General features: G+C 39.3%; 1 protein-coding gene across 5 annotated transcripts in view; it reads left to right on the top strand.

The window, feature by feature from the left end:
* Positions 1 to 25099, top strand: part of DCLK2 (doublecortin like kinase 2) — a 126051-nt gene that overhangs the window by 92110 nt on the left and 8842 nt on the right. For all 5 annotated transcript variants that reach the window (XR_002299427.3, XR_002299428.3, XM_078394772.1 and 2 more), the window contains 7 exons: positions 1325 to 1433; positions 11574 to 11631; positions 13881 to 14000; positions 14136 to 14282; positions 17434 to 17567; positions 22296 to 22373; positions 23770 to 23866. Coding sequence is in view for 3 of the 5 variants with exons in the window: in XM_078394772.1 (XP_078250898.1) it covers positions 1325 to 1433; positions 11574 to 11631; positions 13881 to 14000; positions 14136 to 14282; positions 17434 to 17567; positions 22296 to 22373; positions 23770 to 23866 (743 nt within the window). In the remaining 2 variants the exon portion in view is untranslated. The remainder of the gene's footprint in view (positions 1 to 1324; positions 1434 to 11573; positions 11632 to 13880; positions 14001 to 14135; positions 14283 to 17433; positions 17568 to 22295; positions 22374 to 23769; positions 23867 to 25099) is intronic.

Consider the following 25099-nt stretch of genomic DNA (forward strand, 5'->3'; position numbering starts at 1 on the left):
ACCTAGTTTGGGTGTGAACATTTCTGGGAGATCTTTCTCTTTAGTCCCACCACCATGAGGAACTAGGGACTGTGGCACACCAGATGCTTTGGATTACAACTCCCACAGGCCTTTGTTATTGGCAGTACAGGCTGGTGATTCTGGGAATTATAGTGCAAAACATCTGGAGTGCCAAAGGTTCACTACTGCTGTTAATTCTTCCAGACCTTTATTAATTGATTGACAGGCTAAAGAAATGGCTTTTAATGAATCTGCTCTGTGCTGCTTTCTATTTGATGAATATGTTTTAAATTGTTTTCAATACAGGAGTCTTTTAATATTGTTGTTAATGTAACTGCCTCCCTTTTAATGTCACACCCCACATAATGCATCACAGGACTGTCTCCTCAGTTAATCTAAAGCCGCCCCCAGCTCTTTTTGTGTGCATACTAGCCATCTGCATGGACTGCATAACAGAATAATTAGGAGGACACTAATTCTTAGGGGAAAAAACATATAAAAAACACACAGAAGCCCCTTGTGCTGTGTCAGAAAGGAACATAACAGTTCTTAAAGGAGCAGATTGGATTGATCAAATGAGAAATATGTTTGGATGCCATAATTTGGTTCTCATCAAACCGTACCGTTATCTAAACTGGACAGGCCCTGAGTTAGGTTTCTGGTTGTGGAATCAGAAATTGGGAGTTCAGTTTGCCACTATGCATCCCTGAAGAAGAGCCAGCCTACATAGCCCTGGGCAAGCTGCAGAGTCTTAATGCCCCCAGAAGAAGGGAATGGCAAACCAACTCAAGTACTAGAAAGCCCTGAAAAGGGTTAGCATAAGTTAGAATTGACTTGACAGCACACAGTTAATGATAGATCAATAAAGAGAAAACTGAGAACAGTATTATTAATAGCCAAGTTCTGAAAATTAATATGAAGCAAATAGTTGAGTGCAGTTGGCAAAGCTTTGTCCCATCTACATTTCAATATATGTAAATAAATGTAAGCAACTAAACTGGATTGAAAGGCAACTGTACGTTGATACTTAGCTGGAAGGTTTGTTACCTTTTGGATTATATTAGGAAACGATTTGTGAAAACCATATTTGAATGCTTGCCCTCTGATAGCATAGCAAGGTCATATAACTTGGATTAGGCTCACTTGCTCTTTCCTTCTGTTTTAGATGTAAATTTGAAGGGACACGCTGTGCTTAAAATAGCTTATTTTAAATTTCAGATGTTGAAGGGAAGGGTATAGCCACACAGCATGAGAGATCTGCGAGGGACTGTCCAGATTGCTTACATTTTTGTTCAGCTTGCTTTTTGCCCTTTCCATCCTGCAGGTGTGAATGGAAACAAATGTTCAGGGACATCAACGATTCTTGAAAAATACAAAGTGGGCAAAGTGATTGGAGATGGTAATTTTGCTGTGGTAAAGGAGTGCATAGAACGGTGAGCAAGGAAATTACCTAGCAACTGATTTTGACTCATTGGCAGTTTTTTGTTTAAACGTCATGAACAAAAGAGCCTTTGTATTGTCTCTTTATAGAGAAATTGTCATAATTTCAAGAAAAAGCAGGTGTCTGGTAAATTTTCCTCATTTCTGTCACTTATTAGAAAAATGCTAAATATCCAAAGGAGGCCTCATTTCATGAATAATTTTGATATTTTCTAATAAATGATAGGGCATCTAAATACTTTTGGAAAAAATGAAAATAATCTGTTATAAAGGACAATTTTTTTTTACTAAGCTGTAATTTCTTAGAAAACTGCCAGACTGCTGATTACCAATGTCAACAGAAGAACTACAAGCAAATTCTGTAAGGACAAGTATGAGTATAAGTGTTTGTTTACTTCTGTTTATTTACTAATTTTTCTCAACCTCTTTACTACCATGGTCAGGGAGAGTATTTTATCAGAAATCTAAAGGAGTAGAAAGTATAAGCTGTTGAATAATTGGGTATGAAATGCATCTATGACATCATTATCTGATGAATACATCACCTCTTTCCCTATGTTACAGATGTTTTCATCACAGTAATTCCTGAACACACCTTCGCTAATGAAAAAAGTAGCTGTCTAGGGCAGTGGTTCCTAACCTTGGGTCACCAAGGGATTTTTGGACTATAACTCCCAGGAGCCTTCACTACTAGCTGTGCTGTCTGGGGTTACTAGGAGCTGCAGTCCAAGAGCACCTCAGTTACCCATGGCTGGGAACCACTGGTATAGAGGCTTATTTAGCTGTGCTAAGGGATTGGTCATTTGACAAATGTTCTAAATAGGGCATCATGGAAAGGAAAGAAATCACTCTACCGGTAGTGTGGATTTCTTAACCTATTTCTATTTGAACAGTTTTTCACATTAAAAAATTATGTGACTCAGCATAAATGGTCAAAAGTAACTGGGAATGATGATGCTGAATAGTGTGGAATGGAAACCACTGGGAGGGAGAAGAGTGGACATAGTACAGCTCTTCTGTGACTGTGCTAAAGATAATTGTGGATTGAAGCCATAGACATTAGAGTGAAGTACAGCTCAGTAGTAGATAGAGGGAAAATATGAGTGCTTTAAAATGGTGACCGATTCAAGTGGGAGCATTATTAGAGAAGTCAAAGCAGAAGATCACCAGTGCATTGAAATCTGGAGAGTAAGGAGACAGAACTAGCTGTGAGAGGTACAGACAAAAAAAGAAGCAAGAAGCAAGCAAGAGAAACCAGGTGCTTGGAAGGAGAGATGTACAGTCATGGCCAAAATATTGGCACCCTTGCAATTCTGTCAGAAAATGCAATCCTTCTCTCATAAAATTGTTGCAGTTGCAAATGTTTTAGTACTCACGTGTTCATTCCTTTGGTTTGTGTCAGAACAACACAAAAAAAAACACAAAAAAAGTCAAATCTGATACAGTCCCACACGGAAACCCAAAAATGCACTGGCCAAAATTATTGGCACCCTTAACTTAATATTTGGTAGCATCCCCTTTGGAAAAAATAACTGAAATAAATCGCTTCCTGTAACCATGAATGAGTTTCTTACGCCTCTCTACTGGAATTTTGGACCACTCTTCTTTTGCAAACTGCTCCAGGGCCTTCAGATTTGAAGGATGCCTTCTCCCAACTGCTGTTTTGAGATCTCTCCACAGGTGTTTTATGGGATTCAGATCTTGACTCATTGCTGGCCATTTCAGAGCTCTTTGGCGCTTTGTAACCATTTCTGAGGGCTTTTTGAAGTGTGTTTCGGGTCACTGTCATGCTGAAAGACCCATGAACCTTTGGTAGAGACCCAGCTTTCTGACACTGGCCACTACATTGTGCTGCAAAATTCTTTGGTAATCAACAGATTTCATGATAACGTTCACACAGCCAAGGCATCCAGTGCCAGAATCAGCAAAGTAACCCCAAAACATCTTTGAACCTCCATCATGTATGACTGTAGGTACTGTGTTCTTTTCTTTGAATGCCTCATTTCTTTTTCCGTAAACAATGCCATGATGTCCTTGACCAAAAAGCTCTACTTTTGTCTCATCTGTCCACAGTACGTTCTCCCAGAAGGATTGTGATTTTGTCACATAGGTTTTGGCATATGCCAGTCTTACTTTTTATGCCTTTGTGTCAGCAGTGGTGTCCTCCTGGGTCTCCTTCCATAGTGTCCCTTTTCATTCAGATGGCAACAGATAGTGCGAGCTGACCCTGCTGTATCCTGTGTCTGCAGATCATCTTGAATTTGTTTGGAAGATCATCTGGGTTCTGTATCCATCGTTCGAATAACCCTTCATTGTAATTTTTCAGTAATCTTGCTCTCCCGTCCACATCCAGAGAAGATAGCTACAGTGCCATGGGCTGTAAACCTCTTGATGGTATTGCGCACAGTGGACACAGGAACATTAAGATCTCTGGAGATGGGCTTGTAGCCTTGAGATTGTCGATGGTTTTCCACAATTTTTTCGCTCAAATCCACAGACAACTCTTTACACTTCATTCTTTTCTCTATGTTCAGTGTCACACACAACACAAAGGTTGAATCAACTTTTCTCCAACTTAACTGGTTGCAAGTGTGATTTCTTTATTGTGTGTCTAAATAAAAATCAAAGGAGCATCACATACTTGAAAAGCAATTATTTCTTACAATTTAGACAGGGTACCAATATTTTTATTTTTGGGTTTCTGTGTGAGATTGTATCAGATTTGACTTTTCTTCTCAGTTTTTTTGTGTTCCAATGCAAATGAAAGAAATGAACATGTGAGTACCAAAACATTTGCAACTGCAACAATTTTCTGAGAGAAGGGTTGCATTTTCTTACAGAATTGCCAATATTTTTGGCCATGACTGTAAGAGTTCAAAAGAAAGAAACAGTGGTCAGTGGGACAGACAGTGGTGGTCAAATGACCTGGGTACAGGAAAAATATGTTTGGATCGGCACCACAGTCTGTTTTTGTGAACATATACTATATAGATGTCGTTTTGCTACAGTGCAGTAATTCTTTGTTGTTCTATAGGCAATCTTGAATTCAAGTTCATCCTTAGAGATTTTTTAAAAAATTCTTTCTACTGTCAGAATCAATATTGGTAGCAAATACAGCCAAACTCCTTAAGACATCTACAGTGATTAACTAGGAAAAATAAGCAACTCTTTCTGAAAATCTTCTACTTAATGGAGTCTATGCATGTCAACCTTGTTCAATTTCCTCAAGAAGCTTGAAAGCCTTTGCCTCTGGAGCTTCAAGATGTTTCCTAGCTTTCTGCAAAGGCAAACACCCTTCAGGCAGCACAAGAAATCTAAGCAACATGTACCAAAAACCTACATAGTAATGGAAATGGAAACATTTGCTGCCAGACATTGGCAAAGGTGGTGATTAAGTATTAGTCAAAGAGTAAAAAACCAAACTATTTATCCTTTTCAATCTACATCAAAATTTCTTGTGATTCAACAATCAAAAGGCTGACATTAGAATCCAGAAACCAGCCAAAGGAAGGATCTGAGTCTGATACAGGCACTATATACACAGTGATGTTTATAATACTGCACAACACACAAGTTACACTGGTGCCTGTTTCAAGGGGACAACCTTTACAAAGACAGAAGCAAGAGAGAAAAATAGAAAGAAAAATGAAGGCAACATAAGCCTCAAGTTATTAGTTAACCATGCAAACGTAGGAAGTTGCAATGAATTCTGCCTCCACTTACAGTAGACTCCAACTTGCAGCAGTTTGTTTTTGACCCCCTGCTTTTGTGATCACTCCAGAGTTACCCACTGCCCTGCTTTAGCATCCAAAACTCAGTTCTGTTACCTCTAAATCTCTTGTGAAGCATGGGAGACGGAGTGAGCAAGATAGTGCGGAGTGTACTTGTACTAAAGGTGAAAGGAATCCAAATTCTGCTTCAAGCTCAGCTGAATGTCTTCACATGTATACACTGGTGGAAGACGGGTGAGAGGATAGTGGAGAGAAATCAGAGAAGGAGACAACTTGGTTTTTTACTTTATTTTATTTCATTCTATTTCACTTTACTCTGGTTCTTTTGTCTCAACCATCTTTATTAAACAAACTTATATTCTTATACTTGGAGGTAGGGCTGTCGGATGGGCTTTTCTTTCTTTAACTATATGAACTAACTTATCCTACCCTAAGTTGTAACAATTATTTAAATTGTATCAATGTATTGCTTATTTTTATTGCAATAATTCTAATTAATTGCACTGATTCTAATTCAGTTAATCGTGTATAATTTATTTTGTTTATGTTAATTTGTTACTGTTAATTATTGTGTACTTACTCTTACCTTAATTGAGTTCTCTGCTACTGTTAGAGTGTTTTGTGCTAGGAATTGAGAGGAAGGCCTGCTTACCAGCAGGTGCTTCAAGAACATGCAGGTGATTATAGATAGGGGAAGATATGGCATTGGTACAGCTCTTACTCATTCCAGAAGAATGGTGAACAGATGCCTCAAAGCTGTCCATTGCTCTGGCACTGTTACCACCTACCAGACTCAAGGTAGCCAGCTCAGTCGCCCCTCTACTCTAACTTTGATGCTGTTGAACGCCAATAAAGACCAGCTAATACAAAATCTTACTCTGGAAAAGGATGCAGATCTGGCTTGCATAACTGAGACATGGATGGGTAGTGAAGGCCTGTCTCTGGCCTGTCCCCCCATTATGCTGTTCAGCACCAGGGTAGACTGCAGGGTTGGGATGGGGGAGTTGCCATTGTTTATAAGGACACCCTTGAGGTTGTCAGACTCTCTGCTGTGGTGATGCCAGGCCTAGAGGCCCTCCACGTGTTGATTGGGGCCAGGGATGGTATTGGGATCTTGCTGGTATACCTTGCTCCCCGCGATCCAGCCACCTCCCTACCGGAGCTAACTGACTTCGTCTCTGTGGCTGTGTTGGGATCCCCGACACTTGGTCAATTTCAAAATCCAAGCAGAGGCGGAGGTTACCGGTCTGGCTCTTGAGTTCTTGGAAACCATGGCTTCCTTGGACATGTCCCAAAAGGTTAACGGGCCCACACACATGGCTGGCCGCACTTTGGACCTGATTTTCTCAAGTGAGCAGAGAGAGTGTGGCCCAATGGTGACACACTCTCCCTTTGGTTGGTCCCCTTGTCATGATCGGACCATTAGCTGATAAAGTGCAATATCACAATGGCCCTCCCTCCCCGTGGGGAGCAGAGACCTATTTTCAGGGTTCGCCCTCGCAGGCTACTGGATTCTATTGGATTCCAGGATGCCATACGTGGGATTCCGATTGACCTGGCTGGCACTCCTGTTGAGGCCCTGGTGGATGGGTTACCCTGCCGCTGCCAGGGCTATAGACACAATTTTTCCTAAATTTCCTCTCCGCTGCAGAGCCTGACCAGCACCTTGGTTTAATCAGCAGCTGAGGTCTATGAAGCAGAATAGGAAAAGGCTAGAGAGCATTTGGAGGCAAAATCCAATGGAAAATAACTTAAAAGCTGCCAAGGTCGCATCTAACCTCTACCTTCTAGGAAAGCCTACTTCTGTCCGGATAAGCGAAGCACCCAATCAGCAGGTGGAACTTTTCTGTATAGTATGCGACTTATCCAGAATTGGCCACAACGATTAACCTCCATCTAGCATTTCTTGTGACCAATTTGCAGCATTTTTAAAAACAAAAGTAGAGGCCATCGGCCAGGATTTTGCACCCTATTTGAAAACAGTAGATCAAGCTGAAACATCCAGCGCAGCGCCTTGTCCATTGAGAATTACTCAGTTTCAACCTGTGACATCTGCAGAGGTGGACAAGGCCCTTGATCACCCTTGAGCCACCACCTCCTCCCTTGACCTTTGCCTGTCCTGGCTAATCAAAGCTGCCAAGCCAATTATAACTGAATGGGCAATTGAAATAATAATGGGTCTGTTCTTGAGGCAAGGTTCCTCTTGCCCTTAAGGAAACACTCATTAGGCCCATTGGTGGCGGACAACATTGGCAATTATAGGCCCATCACCAATGTTTCTTTTCTCAGCAAGGTAGTTGAGAGGGTGGTGGCTGACCACCTTCATGCTGTCTTGAATGAAACCGATGCCCTGGATCCATTTCAGTCGGGCTTCAGGCCGTGCCATGGCACAGAAACTGCATTGGTCACCCTGCTGGATGACCTACTTAGGGAGGCCGACGGGCAAAATGTCCTTGCTCGTCCTCCTTGATATCTCAGCCACCTTTGATACTGTTGACCACAGTATCCTCCTGGGGAGGCTCTCCAAGTTGGGGATTGGTCGCCTTGCTCGTGCTTGGCTCTGGTCCTTCTTGGAGGGCTGTCCCAGATGGTGCAGCTTGGGGAGGATGTATCGGCCCCGTAGTCCCTCAGTTGTGGGGTCCTGCAGGGTTTGATCACCCCCCCCAATGCTGTTTAATATCTATATGAGGCTGTGGGGGGGTCATCCGGGGATGTGGAGCTTCGTGTCACCAATATGCTGATGACACTCAGCTCTACATCTCCTTTTTTCCATCTGCAGCGGATGCCGTTCTGTCCCTTGGGTGCTGCCTGGAGGCCGTTCTGCAATGAATGCAGTCAAATGGACTAAGGTTGAACCCAGACAAAATGGAGGTTCTGCGGGGGGGGGGGGTCCTGATGTCAGTGGTTTGGGGAACTCGCTCTCTTTTGGGAGGTGACTTTCACCATAAAGAATTTGGTCTGGGGGTCCATCTTGACCCAGTGCTTACCATGGAGACCCAGGTAGCATCCGTGGTTCGGTCTGCCCACTTACATCTTCAGCGGATCACCCAGCTGTGGCCCTATCTAGACATGGGGGCACTCACCATGCTGGTCCATGCACTTGTAGTCTCACGAATAGGCTACTGTAACGGTCTCTATGTGGGGCTTCCTTTGAGACTAATGCAGAAGCTTCAGATGGTCCAGAACATGGCGGCCAGGCTCTTAACAGGGGTGAAAAGTTTTCACCATATTTCCCCCACTTTGGCTGCTTTACACTAGCTACCTATTCTCTTCCACATTGATTTCAAGGTGTTAACCATTACATATAAAGGCCTTAATGGTTTAGGACCTCAATACCTGGCAGAGCGCCTTCTTCCGCTCAGTTCTACCAATATCACCCGCTCCAGTCAGGCTGGGCAGCTGAGGGGGCTAACGCCAAGAGAGGCCGGGTGGAAAAAAAAACAGAAATCAGGCCTTCTCATCAGTGGGCCCTCGCCTCTGGAACAACTCTTGAGATCCGCCTGGCTCCCTCACTGAGGGCCTTCAAGACTAGCTTGAAGACATTGGCTATACAGGCAGGCCTTCCCTACAGCCATTACCTAGCCGATCTCCCCTTTTCTTCTTTTTCTTTTCTCTCCTTTTTCTTCCTCTTCTCCCCCCCTTCTTTTTTCCTTTCCCATCTTGGATCAATCTGGATTTTACCTTAGTTTATTTTATATTACTGTATATATAAACCGTCCAAAGTAGACACATTGTAGATGGACAGTATATAAATCTAATAAATAAATAAATATGAAACAGAGGTTTGAACTTTATGCAGGAAGTAATTTTTTATTTTAATACTGACCCCAGTAATAAAGTATGGTTGAACATATGACGGTTCAGTTAATGAGTGTTCATGAAGAAATAATTAAATTGTAATTGTGGCATTTTGCTGTAGTACTTATCTTGATATTGTTCTCAAAGCTCTGATGGCAATGGGGATCACTGAAATGTGTTTCATCCACAAACAAGATATTTCAATTGCCAGGTCTCTGTATTTTGTTAGTTTTTTCAGTTCTTTACAGTGGACCCTTGACTTACAGACGGCTTGACTTACAGACTTTTTGAGTTACAGACTTCTCTGGCCACAAAATTTAGGTTTGACTTGCAGCCTGAGAATTGACTTACACACCAGAAAAAAACCAAAATGGAACAAAAACGGCCTGTTACGGGATTAATCGGTTTTCAATGCACTGTAGGTCAATGGAGACTTGACCTACAGACTTTTTGACTTGAGAACCGCCTTCCAATACGGATTAAGTTCTCAAGTCAAGACCCCACTGTATCTTCAATTCCGGCATCTAATTGTAATGTCTATTATCCAGACATTTCTTTGTTCTATTACAATTTTGTCTGGTGTGTTGTGTTCAAGGTGCCTATCAGTTTGTATCTGAAAATCGCACAGGATCCTGACTTCATCATTTTCTGACACCTTTTGTACCTGATGTTCCCATGGGTTTTTGAAAGCTGCCAAGTTATAATTTTTTCAATAATGACCAACGATGATGTTGATGGTGATGGCTGAGTTGGCTTTAGAAATATAGCTGGATCCAGAGGTCTCCTTCTATGTTGTTATTTTGTTTACAACACAAGGCCCACACACAAAAACAGGAAGATAAAATCCAACAATGTGCTCTATGACACATAATGTCATAAAGATACAGTATGTGTCATATTAACTCTGTGTCGTGTGAAATTTTTCATCCAGCTCCACAACAGTCTGCAAAAATGTTAGTAATATCAGAATTTCCTGCACTTATGCACCTCTAGGTGTTATCCACTGTATGTATTTCTGCAAATGCTGTTGAGATCCTTTCCGCGCCCCTTATGTTCTCTGCTGGATTCACTAGTAACTATGACAACCTATTAGATACAGCTGTACTTCCACATCAGTGATATTCTCCACACACATTGTATGGTTTCATTATGACAATATTTAATAAATTCACTTCCGGTAGTAAAATGTATAGTATGAACTGTTCAGCTGTACATGAAGCAAAATAGGTTTCCTATTAAAGTTGTTGCTGTTCATACTAACTGGCACAATTGATTCATTAAAAAAGCAGAGGTGATGATCACTGCATAGAAAGGAATTGATGATATTGAAGGTCTGGGAATGATTCTTCATCCTATAAGTGTGAAGGGTTTTTTTAGGGTTTTTTTTTTTTTTGAAACCTTGTGTATCTTTTGTAAGGATATGCAGTGAAACTTGATGCAAGCTTTTTATTGAATTAATCTGTACAATTTTGTTTCTGAATGTTTCATACCTTACCTTGTGTTAGTGGAAATAGTTAAGAACATAGTATTGTTATTTGTAAAATCTGTAAGGTGAAAAAAATGGAAACTAAAAAGTGTGATATATGAAATAAGCCTTTAAAATGTATTATTAGACCAGTATCCTATTACTGTACTAATCTTGCCTAGAGAATAGACCACTGGAACAATTACTAAATGGAAAAAGCCACATAATGTAGCTGGCAGGGCATTACAGCTATTCACTCATTACTCACATGAATATACTCTTAAAGGACCTTAGAGGAGCTTGCTTAGCCCCTCGCCTTCCGTCATTGCTTTCTCCTTGTGAGATGCAACACATCTGCTTGCATGTAGGCCCTGCATGATTTTGCAAGATTCGTGCTGGTACCAACATATGAACAGAGATGCTCCTTCTACATATGTATCACTTTCTATATGGAGAAGGCAACAACAGAGAAGAGGAGGAGTATGTACTCCCCCTCTAAGTTTAGTGATTCTTTTGTGGGAAAGTGACTGAATAATCCTATTGTATCTGAAATTGGGATGACAGATCTTTAAAACAATTCACCTGTGGTGTTTAACAGACATGAGTAGAATCTGTAACAGGATTAGGTAGAATATTTCAAGCACAAATTGCATCTGAAAGCGTCTCATTTTCTAAATACAATAGAGTGACACATGATAGAATATAAATTCTTTCATCTTCTACTTTTTTAAAAATAATCTGAAATAGCAAACAGCCTGCAAACATTGTCATGCAACTACAAAACATCAGTTAAATCAAATTGGTGAAATATATGGAACAACTGGCACTCAAATAGGGCAGAACCTTTAGGTTACACTCGAGTAAATGACAGCAGAACACCTGGGTTTCGGTAGTCAAGGCAACAGCAGACATGACTTACTGAGAAAACAATATAAAATTGCTGGTCTTTGACGTAAATAAACAATTCATTCGATGTAAGATCATTTTTACCTTAATTTTATCATCTGTTCCCATTTTTTTCTTGGATAAAAGAGGTTTTATTATTAGTGCATATAGTCAAAGAAACCCACCAACACTGGATAGAAATGCAATAATGTATTTAATATTTCTTTCCTCCCCCCCTCCCCGCCCCATTGTAGATCCACTGGAAAGGAGTATGCACTGAAGATTATAGACAAAGGAAAATGTTGTGGAAAGGTATGAGTGAATATCATAGCAGCTTAAGATGCAGTAATTTACAGTAATTTCATTCATCTCCCCATGATGGCAATATTCTTTGTCTACATTTATTGCACCAAGTTACTTACCAAATTTTTGATAGGTTTGCAAATTTACCATTTCTCTGAGTGGCTTATTCTAGTATCCATCTATTATTGGGGAAAAATTAAGTAAGAACATTTACAACTATTTAACAAAGTGTGATCTCGATCTCTCTCTCTCTCTCTCTCTCTCTCTCTCTCTCTCTATATATATATATATATATATATATATATAGAGAGAGAGAGAGAGAGAGAGAGAGAGAGAGAGAGAGAGAGAGAGAGAGAGCACACTTTGTTAAATAGTTGTAAATATATACACACACATATATATACACACCAACTTATCTTAAAACTCTGTTGTCTTTTTAGAAAAGCAATGATGACCAAAAGTGCTAGTTGCTTCTTTAAAAGATTTTCAGTATTTAAAACATTTTCAGTATTGATATGGCATGGTCATTATTTAAAAAAAAACATTGTAAGAAGTGGGGGAAAAGAGCTACTTAAAAGTAACAGTCCAGTATATATCAGTAAAGCATGGGCAGGAAATTGTACAGTACACGAACTATGGTTGAATATCATTTCTATAGAGAGTGGAATCATATTAGAAACATTACTTCAAATAGTCAGAGATATGTATTCTGCATAATAGGAACAAGGATGAATTCATAACCATGTTTTTACTTTTTTGAGTAAGAGATAAGTGAATGGGGAATGGAAGCAAAGTTATTTCCAGAATTCCCTTCAGAAGTAGCCCAAAATACAACTGCACTGTGATGCACCTTACAGATGACAAGAATTTCTATTTTCTTTGGAAAAGGTGTGAATTCTGTGAAGTTTTTAAAATAGTGTTTTAATATTATAATTAATTGTATTTTTAAATTTGTATCTGTTTTTAAAATTCATATATGAAGCTGCCTTGAGGGCTTGTAAAGGACTTGGATTATGTGCAAAGCCTTGTTTAGTTCTGAGGAAAGGAGAAGGATGTAGAGTATATGTGAAACTATGAATGGACACAGTAAAATTAGGGAATAGATGTGTGTACCAAGTCACATGACAGGCACCCATAAAATGTCAAGATAGCTTGCTTCTGAGCTCAAAATTTTCAGTTGAATGAGACATTGTTATAGCAATAGGTTTTACTTCACATCAAAATAGTACACCTTGTTTTGTGTTTACAGCATCTAACATAATTGGTTTTTCAATTGATACACCACAGTGGCATGAGAAACTTCACTCCATACCTCATTTCAACTGTATGCTTTTTGCATTTGGTTATTTCCTCAACCCTGTGACCTTTTTGTTTAGCTAAGGATTAACCATATCGTTCAAACCCGTATTTTGTTTTTCTTTTCTCCAGCATACGATTGTTTGGAGCAGACATATGTTTGTTCCAGAAAGACTATTGATGCTCTCTCTCACATAATGGGTTTCAAAGGTGCGACTTGTTTAAGCAATGTCTGGTATACCACATGTTCACAGGAGGAGATGCACGGCTAGCATGTGCGTTCTTAGTAACTAAGTTGTTAGGGTAAAATTTAATGAACTGCACAGATTTGGAGACAGATCAACTTTCCAATACATTTGATTAATTACACTTAGATGTAGGACAAGCATCATTGAATTTTTTCAAGCACTCTTAATGTTCATTTTTCATAGAATGCTCACATGTACTTCCCGCAGTTCTCACAAATGCATGAAGTGCATGATGTTAGATTGTTTGTTCTGTGATGCAGACTAGGCTACTCATAAGGTTTTGTGGCATCTTCAGAGGTGTTTGGAGCCACTTTTGTTGATATTTAAAAAGAAATGAACTCATGCCACAATACACTTGGTTGGTTTTTCACAACTGAAAGCCTTGGAACATCGATCTATAAAATAACTGACTTTTATTTTCATTTTTAATTAAATTTTGTTAGGAATGTTTTGTATAATCTTGTTTGCAAGGGCTTTTAGATCTTTCAGGTTGTATCTATGTTGTGTTATCAGAGAGGTCTTGACAACCACACGCTAAATGATGCAGAAAGGAATAGGTTGGAAGCAACACTATATGAAACTTCTCTCTTTCTCTCACACACAAAGAGAGAGAGAGAGACAGACAGACAGACACACATACACACACACACTTCAAGCTATACTATTTAAAGAAAGATATGTTTTGAATTTTTCCACTTTCTTAATGATATACAGGAGCATTTGATCGAAAATGAAGTCTCAATACTGCGCAGAGTAAAACATCCCAATATTATCATGCTGATAGAGGAGATGGATACTGCAACTGAACTGTATTTGGTGATGGAGCTGGTCAAGGTGAGAGCCTTAAACTGACCTGATTGAATGGCTCTGGAAAAAGAATAATAATGTAATGTCTCTAAACTTCTTAGATTGGTGGGTTTTGTTTTGTTAAAGAATTGTTCCTTTCTCCCCACCCCAACGCTTTTACAGGGAGGAGACCTTTTTGATGCTATTACATCCTCAACAAAATACACAGAGCGTGATGGAAGTGCAATGGTGTACAATCTAGCCAGTGCACTTAAATATCTCCATGGTCTCAGTATTGTCCACAGAGACATCAAGCCAGAAAACCTCCTGGTATGCTCCTTGTTTTCACTTGGTTTATTTATGTCTCTCATCCACAGTAATCTAAATGAATAAATCCATGTATGTATTAAGAAGCAATCAGAACTGTAGTGAAACTTGAATTAAATGATTGTATGCTTAAAACTGAATCATTTTACATGAAATATTAATAGCCTTGGATCATATTATTTGTCTCATAACTTATCCAAATCCTATCCTCATTCACATTTTGATTAGTGATAATGCCTTAAGTAAGTAGAATTTCATTTTTGTTACCAATGAAGATTTTTAAATGGGGAAAACAGTCTTTGTAAGAACAGGCTAAAAATAACAAATGATTCAAAAATTTCCAGTTATTTTTATCCATGTATTTATTTTTAAAAGCTGTACATTTAAGTGCTTTTACATAGGAATTTTAAAACCCACATTTATAATAAAACACAAAATTGTTAAAAACAGGTCACATGAGATGAAAAAATGAAAATATTGCATATATACTTAAGAGACAGTAGAATGAGTTTGCTGAAAGCATGAGCAAGGTGTGTAGAGGAACTACATAGAGCTGAATCACATGGCCAGAAGCAGCCCCAGAAGGCCAGAAGCAATTGGTACTTGTATCTCAGTTTGTTGTTTTTCCTCTGGAGCCAGAAAGGCTACTCCTGAGGGTGGGGAGGCTGTCCTCCCATCTAACTTTTCAGATGAGTAGTGGAAGTGCCATGAAACAACGGAGCCTTATGGATTACAATCATTTCCTCCCCCTCAATGGATTGACTCAATGGCCAAAATCCTCTTGTGAAGTCATGCTGGTATCATGCTAACGGAGCAATATTTGGAAAAAAATTGCCAGAAATTAAGATGCAATCAAATACATTATTGGTTGTGCACTGAAATGTGTGGCGCAGTATTCAATTGATAATATCTATGGTAATTTCTCAATTTAGCACAATTTACATCTAAAAGTTACACTATTACCGTTATGCCAGCAAAACTCCACAAGAGGATTTTGGTCAACAAAGGAAGAACAGTACAGAGAACAACATTGTTATCAGAAATGAATGCATGCATATATGACTACATCTTTACTGTACAGTACGTTGAGAAATATTTTGGCGTGATAATCATGAAACGGTGTGTCATGTTTTATGAACAGAGATATCTAGTGAATAAGAACTGTTTGCTAAGGTACAGTGGCAGGGTATGGATCACTATTGTTGATTCTGCCTATGTTAAAATAACAACAGTGACATCAGGAACCCTAAGTGAGTTGAAGCTCTCGGGCTAATCTGACACTTTAATCTCTCATTAGTAATCAAATCAGGTATAAATAGGCACAGATGCACTTCTCACTTAGAAAGCCTAAAGAGATTACTTGACAGATGCCATGACTGGCATGGACTTTTATGTTACGTTAGGATGTCGTAATAGTGCTCAGTGTAGGCTCTTTATTCTAGAAATACATCCAATTGCTTGGTGTAAGGTCAGCCAATTGTCTCATTTGCATTCACTTTTATCAGCTTTTCATTGTTATATACAATAACAGTCATGTGCTGTTGAGAATCAGGAAAGTTTCTCTTGAGGCTGTGAACTACCACAGTATATTCCATGGTTGGGTGGTAGCTTAATTTTAACATCTTGCAGCTGCATATCTGCTAATAATTGGGCCCTTTCTTCTTTCTTTATATGTATCAGAGTGTTGCACAATTTAAAATTATGGACATATATGAAATATAGGTAAAATTAAAAACAAAATGAAACGTTGAGATAATTAGACTATTTTTGATCAGAGTGGGCTACTTCAGTAGCACTATCTTGGTTATTTGCTACATCTTTTGTACACTAGGGCATAAATTACATAGACATAAATGCTGCATTCATTGAATTTTTCCATAGTCACAGAAAATTTGTCCTGTATCCAAGTGGTCCCATTTTTTAATTATTATTCTTTGATTGTCCTACTTTGCTTTGGTATCTATTAAGTGATTTCCAAACGGTCCAGTTATAGTCTTGTCCTGGTGGGAGACACTTCTCAGCCTTCATCCATTTGGCAAAGTGGGTTTGTTATTGTTGTTGTTGTTGTTGTTGTTTTCCATAGGTTTAGCCTAGCCTCGTCTGGTTTAATATTTACAGGTTGAGATGTGTGCAGAAAACATGTCCTTGATTTTAGTCATCATCTAGGGCGGAACCACCACCACTAACTGTGTTGGCTGGGGTTTCTGGGAGTTGCAATTCATGAACACCTGGGATACCCAAGGTTGGGAACCACTGGTCTATGGGGCTGGTGTCCTATAATTGGGCTCAAGACTAAACAGTTCAGAGACTCAACCATAACTGTCCAATGCAACATTAACTCAAGTTACTTACAAATAAAGAGCCATCCATTAAATATAAGCATGCATTACATTACAGTGTTTTTGTTAAAATAAAAAATTTAAAAGTACATGAAACTGAAAAGACAGTACAAGCAACCTTCTGCTTCGCAAAGCTGTATATTGATGGTACAGTCTGGGAATTCATACATGAAGTATTATATGTATTCGTCATTCAGTCTCACTCTTTTTTTTGCTTTAATTATACATGCTAACAGGATTAATATGGCTACCTCTTTGAAAATTCTTAATTTTTTCCTACAAATATGCTGGTTTGATCAATCATAGCTCAAAGTTGATTTTCTTGATACCAGCTCTAATTAAGTTTAACATAATGTGAATTATTCAGAGATCATAGCAACATGTGGTTACGTAGAAGGTGGAAGCAAAAACACCATTTTTTGCATTACTGTACAGTAGGACCTCCCTATCCACAGGAAAATAGTAAAAACAAAACAAAACCCAGAAATATGTATTTGTGTGTTTCCAAGGTGCATTTACCAGAGCTGGCCATTAGAGGCAGCCAGAGACCATGCAATGTATAACGTTCAATACTTCTACAGTATTTTTCATTCATTCATTCATTCATTCATTCATTCATTTTGGCCTCTGTAGGGGGGGGGCAGCTTGGAACCCATGGTTTCACTATTTGGGGTAGGAGAAAGTATTCCAATTGCACTTTCCCAGTTTCTCAGTACAATTTACTGAGCATTAATTCAAACAACAGTCCTGTAAAGCATTGTTTCGGCGTTTCTCAAGTATAAAATATTATGCTTGCTCTTGTCTCTTCCCTTCAGGTCTGTGAATATCCAGATGGGACAAAGTCCCTGAAGCTAGGAGATTTTGGACTAGCCACAGTGGTAGAAGGACCTCTCTATACAGTCTGTGGCACACCAACATATGTGGCTCCGGAAATCATTGCAGAGACAGGGTGAGAATGTATTATTTGTTTGATGCATGAGAAAAAAGTGTGTGCTCAAAAACATGGAACTCTGAGCAAGAAATCTGTTCAGAATCACATGTTCAGGAACACAACCAATACCTCATTAACTAGAGACACTTCACTTTATTGTCTGGTGATGAATGCTATTTATTTATATGTTCATCTCAGATGCTATATACAAAACTGTTTTAAAAGTGGTTTCCAAAGTCCACACAAATCGTAGGTGTGTTGGTTCAAATCCACAAGTTACTAATGCAGCAGAACTTGTGACAGGATGCAATATCTGCAATACTCTCCATTTAGCTTCTTTTGAACAGATAATGTGCAGGTACATGTTATTAGCTTAGTGGTTTCTTTAATATAATACATGGTAGAAGATGAGAAAGGAGCAGGAGATATGCAATTTGGATTTGGATGAGATTTGGGAACCAGGATAGCACTATTCTGCCTATACATCTAGGGGAAAGATGCTATGTGATATAAATGTGAATGCATATGCTTGTTCTATTGACTGTGAGAAGACCTTTGACAGAATCCAACATTACCAAAAAAGCAAAAACTCATACAATGCAGAAAGGTAGACTACTTTGAATGCATAGTAAGAAATGAAAAGTGCAGAGGGCGAAAGTTGAAGTAATGGAGGAAAAAAACACAGGGGAAAAAGAACTTATTGTCTGAAGCAGTTTGAAAACTAGAATGATTGCTTATAGCTGCCACACCCGTGATGATATTTACCCTCCAATAGGAGAACAAGAAAAAGATAATGTACAGTACACTCTGTGAGAGAATCAGAAAACTGACTCTGGCTGAAATCCTATTACTTTGTTTGGCAAGCAGAAGACAAATGGCATAACAGTCAGTGACTTCTAGTCAACAATTATCAAGTTGTTCCTGGAATATCCACATCTACTGGCGTGGTGTATGCTAGACAATCACCGTAGGGACTCATTAATTGCCAGCTGTTAGTAACTGGCGAATGGGCTTGAGTAATTCGGAGAAGCTATGGGCTATGCCATGCAGGGACACCCAAAACGGGCAGGTCATAGTGGAGAGTTCTGACTAAATGTGATCCACCTGGAGCAGGAACTGGCAAGCCACTCCAGTATCTTTGCCAAGAAAACCCCATGAACCGAAACAAAAGGCTAAAAGATATGACGCTGGAAGATGAGCCCCTCAGGTCAGAAGGCGTCCAACATGCTACTGAGGAAGAGTGGAGGACAAGTACAAGTAGCTCCAGAGTAATGAAGTGATTGGGCCAAAGCTCAAATGATGCTCAGCTGTGGATGCGCCTCGAAGTGAAAGGAAAGTCCGATGCTACAAAGAAAAATACTGCATAGGAACCTGGAATATAAGAACTATCAACCTTCATAAGCTGGATGTGGTCAAACAGGAGATGGCAAGAATAAACATTGATATCCTGGGCATCAGTGAACTAAAATGGATGGGAATGGGCAAATTCAATTCAGATGATTATCATATCTACTATTGTGGGAAAGAATCCCATAGAAGAAATGGAGTAGCCCTCATAGTCAACAAAAGAGTGGGGAAAGCTGTACTGGGATATAACCTCAAAAATGATAGAATGATTTCAATATGAATCCAAGGCATACCTTTCAACATCACAGTAATCCAAGTTTATGCACCAACCACCAATGCTGAAGAGGCTGAAATTGACCAATTCTATGAAGACTTACAACACCTTCTAGAATTGACACCAAAGAAAGATGTTCTTCTCATTATAGGGGATTGGGATAATAAAATAGGGAGTCAAGAGATAAAAGGAACAACAGGTAAGTTTGGCCTTGGAGTTCAAAACAAAGCAGGGCAACGGCTAATAGAGTTTTGTCAAGAGAACAAGCTGGTCATCACAAACACTTATTTCCAACAACACAAGAGGCGACTCTACACATGGACATCCCCAGATGGGCAATACTGAAATCAGATTGATTATGTTCTCTGCAGCCAAAGATGGAGAAGCTCTATACAGTCAGCAAAAAAAAAAAAAAAAAAAAAAAGACCTGGAGCTGATTGTGGCTCTGATCATCAGCTTCTTAAAGCACAACTCAAGCTTAAACTGAAGAGAGTAGGAAAAACCACTGGGCTAGTCAGGTATAATCTAAACCAAATCCCTTATGAATTCACAGTGGAAGTGAAGAACAGATTTAAGGAACTCGATTTGGTGGACACAGTGCCTGAAGAACTATGGATGAAGGCTCGTAACACTGTACAGGAGGCAGCAACAAAAACATCCCAAAGAAAAGGAAATGCAAGAAAGCAAAGTGGCTGTCCAACTAGGCCTTACAAATAGCAGAGAAGAGAAGGGAAACAAAATGCAAGGGAGATAGGGAAAGTTACAGAAAATTGAATGCAGACTTCCAAGGAATAGCAAGGAGAGACAAGAGGGCCTTCTTAAATGAACAGTGCAAAGAAATAGAGGAAAAGAATAGAAAGAGAAAAACCTAAGATTTGTTCAACAAAATTGGAGATATGAAAGGAACCTTTTGTGCAAATATGGACATGATAAAGGACAAAAATGGCAGGGACCTCACAGAAGCAGAAGACATCAAGAAGAGGTGGCAAGAGTACACAGAGGAATTATACTAGAAAGATTTGGATATCTCAGACAACCCAGATAGTGTGGTTGCTGACCTTGAGCCAGACATCCTGGAGAGTGAAGTCAAGTGGGCCTTAGAGAGCATGGCTAACAACAAGGCCAGTGGAGGTTATGGCATTTCAGTTGAACTATTTAAACTCTTAAAAGATGATGCTGTTAAGGTGCTACGCTCAATATGCCAGCAAGTTTGGAAAACTCAGCAGCAGCCAGAGGACTCGAAAAGATTAGTCTATATCCCAATTCCAAAGAAGGGCAGTGCCAAAGAATGCTCCAAATACTGTACAATTGCACTCATTTCACACGCTAGCAAGGTTACGCTCAAAGTTCTACAAGGTAGGCTTCAGCAGTATGTGGACCGAGAACTCCCAGAAGTACAAGCTGGATTTTGAAGGGGGAAGAGGAACTAGAGACCAAATTGCTAGTATGCACTGGATTATGGAGAAAGCCAAAGAGTTCCAGAAAATATCTACTTCTGCTTCATTGACAATGCAAAAACCTTTGACTGTGTGGAACACAACAAACTATGGCAAGTTCTTAAAGAAATGGTAGTGTCTGACCATCTTATCTATCTCCTGAGAAATGTATATGTGGGGCAGGAAGCAAAAGTTAGAACTGGATATGGAACAACTGATTGGTTCAAAATTGGGAAAGGAGTACGACAAGGCTGTATATTGTCCCCCTGCTTATTTAACTTATATGCAGAATACATCATGCGAAAGGCAGGGCTGGAAGAATCCCAAGCAGGAATTAAGATTGCTGGAAGAATTATCAATAACCTCTGATATGCAGATGGTACCGCTCTGATGGCAGAAAGTGAGGAGGAATTAAAGAACCTTGTAATGAGGGTGAAAGAGGAGAATGCAAAAAACGGCCTGAAACTCAACATAAAAAAAAAAATAAGATCATGGCCACTGATCCCATCACCTCCTGGCAAGTAGAAGGAGAAGATATGGAGGCAGTGACAGATTTTACTTTCTTGGGCTCCATGATCACTGCAGATGGTGAAAGCAGCCACGAAATTAAAAGACTTCTGCTTCTTGGGAGGAAAGGGATAACAAACCTCAACAGCATCTTAAAAAGTAGAGACATTACCCTGCTGATAAAGGTCCAAATAGTCAAAGCTATTTTTTTCCAGTAGCGATGTATAAAAGTGAGAGCTGGACCATAAAGAAGGCTGAATGCCGAAGAATTGATGCTTTTGAATTGTTGTGCTGGAGGAGACTCCTGAGAGTCCCCTGGACTGCAAAAACAAACCTATCCATTTTGAAGGAAATCAACTCTGAGTGCTCACTGGAAGGACAGATCCTGAAGCTGAGGCTCCAATACTTTGGCCATCTCATGAGAAGAGAAGACTCGTCAATAAAGGCCCTGATGTTAGGAAAGTGTGAAGGCAAGAGGAGAAGGGGACGACAGAGGATGAGATGGTTGGACAGTGTCACTGAAGCGACCAACATGAATTTGACCCAACTCCGGGAGGCAGTAAAAGGCAGGCGGGCCTGGCGTGCTCTGGTCCATGGGGTCACGAAGAGTCGGACACGACTTAACAACTAAACAACTACAATAAGTAACTGAGTGTTATGCTCTTTGCCTTCCACATTGCAATTAAGCAATGGAATTCTATCCAAATTTGTGGATAGAACAAATTTTGGTATGAAGTATGAGTGACAGTTCAATATGATCTTTAATGACTTCTATGCAGACAGCATGCTGTAATCACTTCTGTTAGAAAACATTACCACCATTGAGATACAGTGGTGCCCCGCTTTACGATTACCTTGTTAAACAACAAAATCGCTTCACGACAAGGTTTTTGTGATCGCAAAACGATGTTTCAAAGGGCGATTTTCGTTTGACAATGATCGGTTCCCTGCTTCGGGAACTGATTCTTCACATTATGATGATCTAAAAACAGCTGATCATCGGGTTTCAAAATGGCCACCCACTGTGCAAAATGGCTCCCCGCTGTTGTTAGGATGGATTTTTACACATTATAGAAGCACAAAAAATTGAATGTACAGAAAACTCAGGTCTTCCTATAACAAAATTCATAAGATATATAATATCTGAAATAAAACCCATTTGTTTCTCTGTCTTTTTAACAGTTACGGCTTAAAGGTGGACATTTGGGCTGCAGGTGTCATTACATATATACTGTTATGTGGGTTTCCACCATTTCGTAGGTAAGTAGCAAAAACTGATATGTTTCTTCCTGCACCACACCAGTTCCAGCTTTAAAATCATAAATATGTCTCCATTCATTGCTGTTAGAGCAGGATTCATATCCCCTTCATTCATCCTTCATGAATTCACCCAGTGTTTTCTTTATATGTTACTGATAAATTCATAAATAAGAGAAAACTAAATGGAGTATTGGAGAGTATTGGCTCCATGTCCCTTGTCCTGTTGTCCTTGAGTCTTATTCTATGTGCCATATTAAGCATGCAGAGCCTTCCCCCTTGTGGTAGAACCTGGACTGGCATCCTTGATAGTGTAATTTTTGAGTCTAAAAAAATTGACCTAGTTGATATGTCTTAAAATACCCAGTGTTATTAACTGTAAATTTCCCCACAGTCAGAGTAGCTGGACAACTTGAGCCAATTCAATTATTTGTAGGATGTGAGGTGTCAGAAGTCCAAGCCTTTAATGCTCCTGCAAGTCAGTGTCTAAAATGGGCTTGAGTTTCATGATGAAGAGACATCCATAGACCACCCAAGTACATTCCATTGATATGAGCAAGTCAGCTCTCTTTCTTGGAAAATGGGCATGGGAACTGGAAGGCTTCATCAATTATAATGAGCAAGTTGCCCTACTTTGGGTAACCCAGCTGCTCTTGGACTGCAACTCCCAGAAACTCTGGCCAGCACAGCGAAAGCTTCTGGGAACTGCAGTCCAAGAACACCACAGTTAGTAACTACTGCTTTAAAGCATAAGAATCCATTAAAAGGCAATTGAATTTTTAAAAACAGTGCTTATGCCAACTTATTCAAGCTGCTTCTAACTTGAATTGCAGAGAAAGCCTATATTTTTCTATTATCAGTTTCTGCTGCTGTAGATACTGTAGGTAGCAGAGGATTTTGTTTTATATTTCTTCCCTATTTCTTATTTCTTCCCTATTCCTTGTGATTACACAGACTGTTTTCAGGCTGCCAAGTCTGTCTGCATGTAAAGTATTGTCACAGAGTTTAGAATAAAGTTTAGAAAAGTTTTTTTTTTTGAGGGGGGGACTTCCATTCATAGAATCTGCCAGTGGCTGGCTGGGGCATTCTCAGAGTGGTGGCCCAAAGAAGCAGCTCTATAGAGAATCATTTGTATGGTTATGTAGTTAGCTTTGTTTTTCAGTAATAGAGATAGTATGCAACACTGAAATGCTTTGGGATCTTCCTTCATTGTGAATCAGCTGGAAACTCATGTCTTCTCTTTACTCTTGTGACTCCAATTAACAAAGTCAAAAGCTATATAAGAGTGGAACTTAGGACATAGTGCTATATATCTACTTAGGTTTTTCAAAATGAGGATGCTGATTTTGCATATTGATATTCTGAACACTTTTTTGCCCTTCTTGGTCTTAATCCACAGTGAGAATAACGTTCAAGAAGATCTCTTTGATCAGATTCTGATTGGAAAGTTAGAATTTCCATCCCCATACTGGGATAACATCACTGACTCTGCTAAGGTACTGGAAAATTTAATAATATTAGAGCTGAAATAAGGGTGTAATCCTCTCTTCACTTGTCCTTGCATGCAATCTTGAGCAAAATTATTCAAAAGAACAACAATTATTTTGCACAAAGGAAGCAAAATTGTGCAAAGAACATTTAAGACAAAGTAACTCTGTAGCACAAGTAATGGACAAAATGTTGATGGCTGCTGTTTTGTTGCATGGACATTTAAGTATTAAAATCTCTGAGATGTTGCTTCTTTTTTTAAACAACCGGTGCTTTTGCTGCTCTTGCTGTGTGTACGTGTTTTGTTTCCTAAGTGGAAGGGTATTAGTTTTGTGCAGATTACAGAAACACTGCCCCTGCAAGAAAGAAAACAAATGAAAGAAACTCTCCCCTTGAGATGAGATGGCTTGGCAATTCTTCATAGTAATATCTTATTGAGTTAGGGCAGCCTAAGCTGAGGAGTACAAAGAATTCAACAGTACATCCATAGGCTGATCCAACTTACTCAGGTACCACATCTGACTGCAAAGAGCTTGAATCTTTGCTGGAAAAATGTTGAGCCAAGAGTTTCAAGTATGTTGCTTGCTGGTATTATTTATACACAGCGATTGTGCTGATTTACTCAGATCTTGTAAGTTACTGCTTACAAACAGCTGGTCACTTACATTTATTTTCTTGTTATTTTAACAAATTTATATGGACATAAAAATTGTAAATAATGAGTGATAATATTGCTTCTTTTGTGGTATAACTAAGACTTTTAATTACCTCTGTACTCATGGGAATATACCCTAATTAAATAGTGGAAGAAGAATACGACATGATTCAAGAGTTGTTTGTAGTGTCTCCCATGTACTGACAAGGGGATGGTAGCAATATTGATGTGGGCAAGAGGAGAGTATATTTTCCATCAAATATAAAAGGCTGGTGGCAGACATTTTTTAAAAGAACCTCTCCAAAATGTAACTTTTAGTTACTTTAGAGAAATGGAAAGGTAAAAGCAATTTAAACAATGAACTGTAACTTGCTACTTCATGGCATCTTGGAAGTATAAGTAACTTTACAAGCTCTCCATCTGCTGTCATTGATAATGGTCCAACTTCATTTCTGTGGTCTCAGTGACTTGCTTTTTCACTAGCTATATACATTGTTGCTGCATGCCATTTATTAAAAAGGGAGGAGTGATTGTCAAGGGAGAAAAAATGGTAGATCAGTACCATGCTTATTTATTTTAAATCTTT

This window comes from Pogona vitticeps, chromosome 5 (genome assembly GCF_051106095.1).
Source record: "Pogona vitticeps strain Pit_001003342236 chromosome 5, PviZW2.1, whole genome shotgun sequence".
In the NCBI taxonomy this organism is placed as follows: Eukaryota; Metazoa; Chordata; class Lepidosauria; order Squamata; family Agamidae; genus Pogona; species Pogona vitticeps.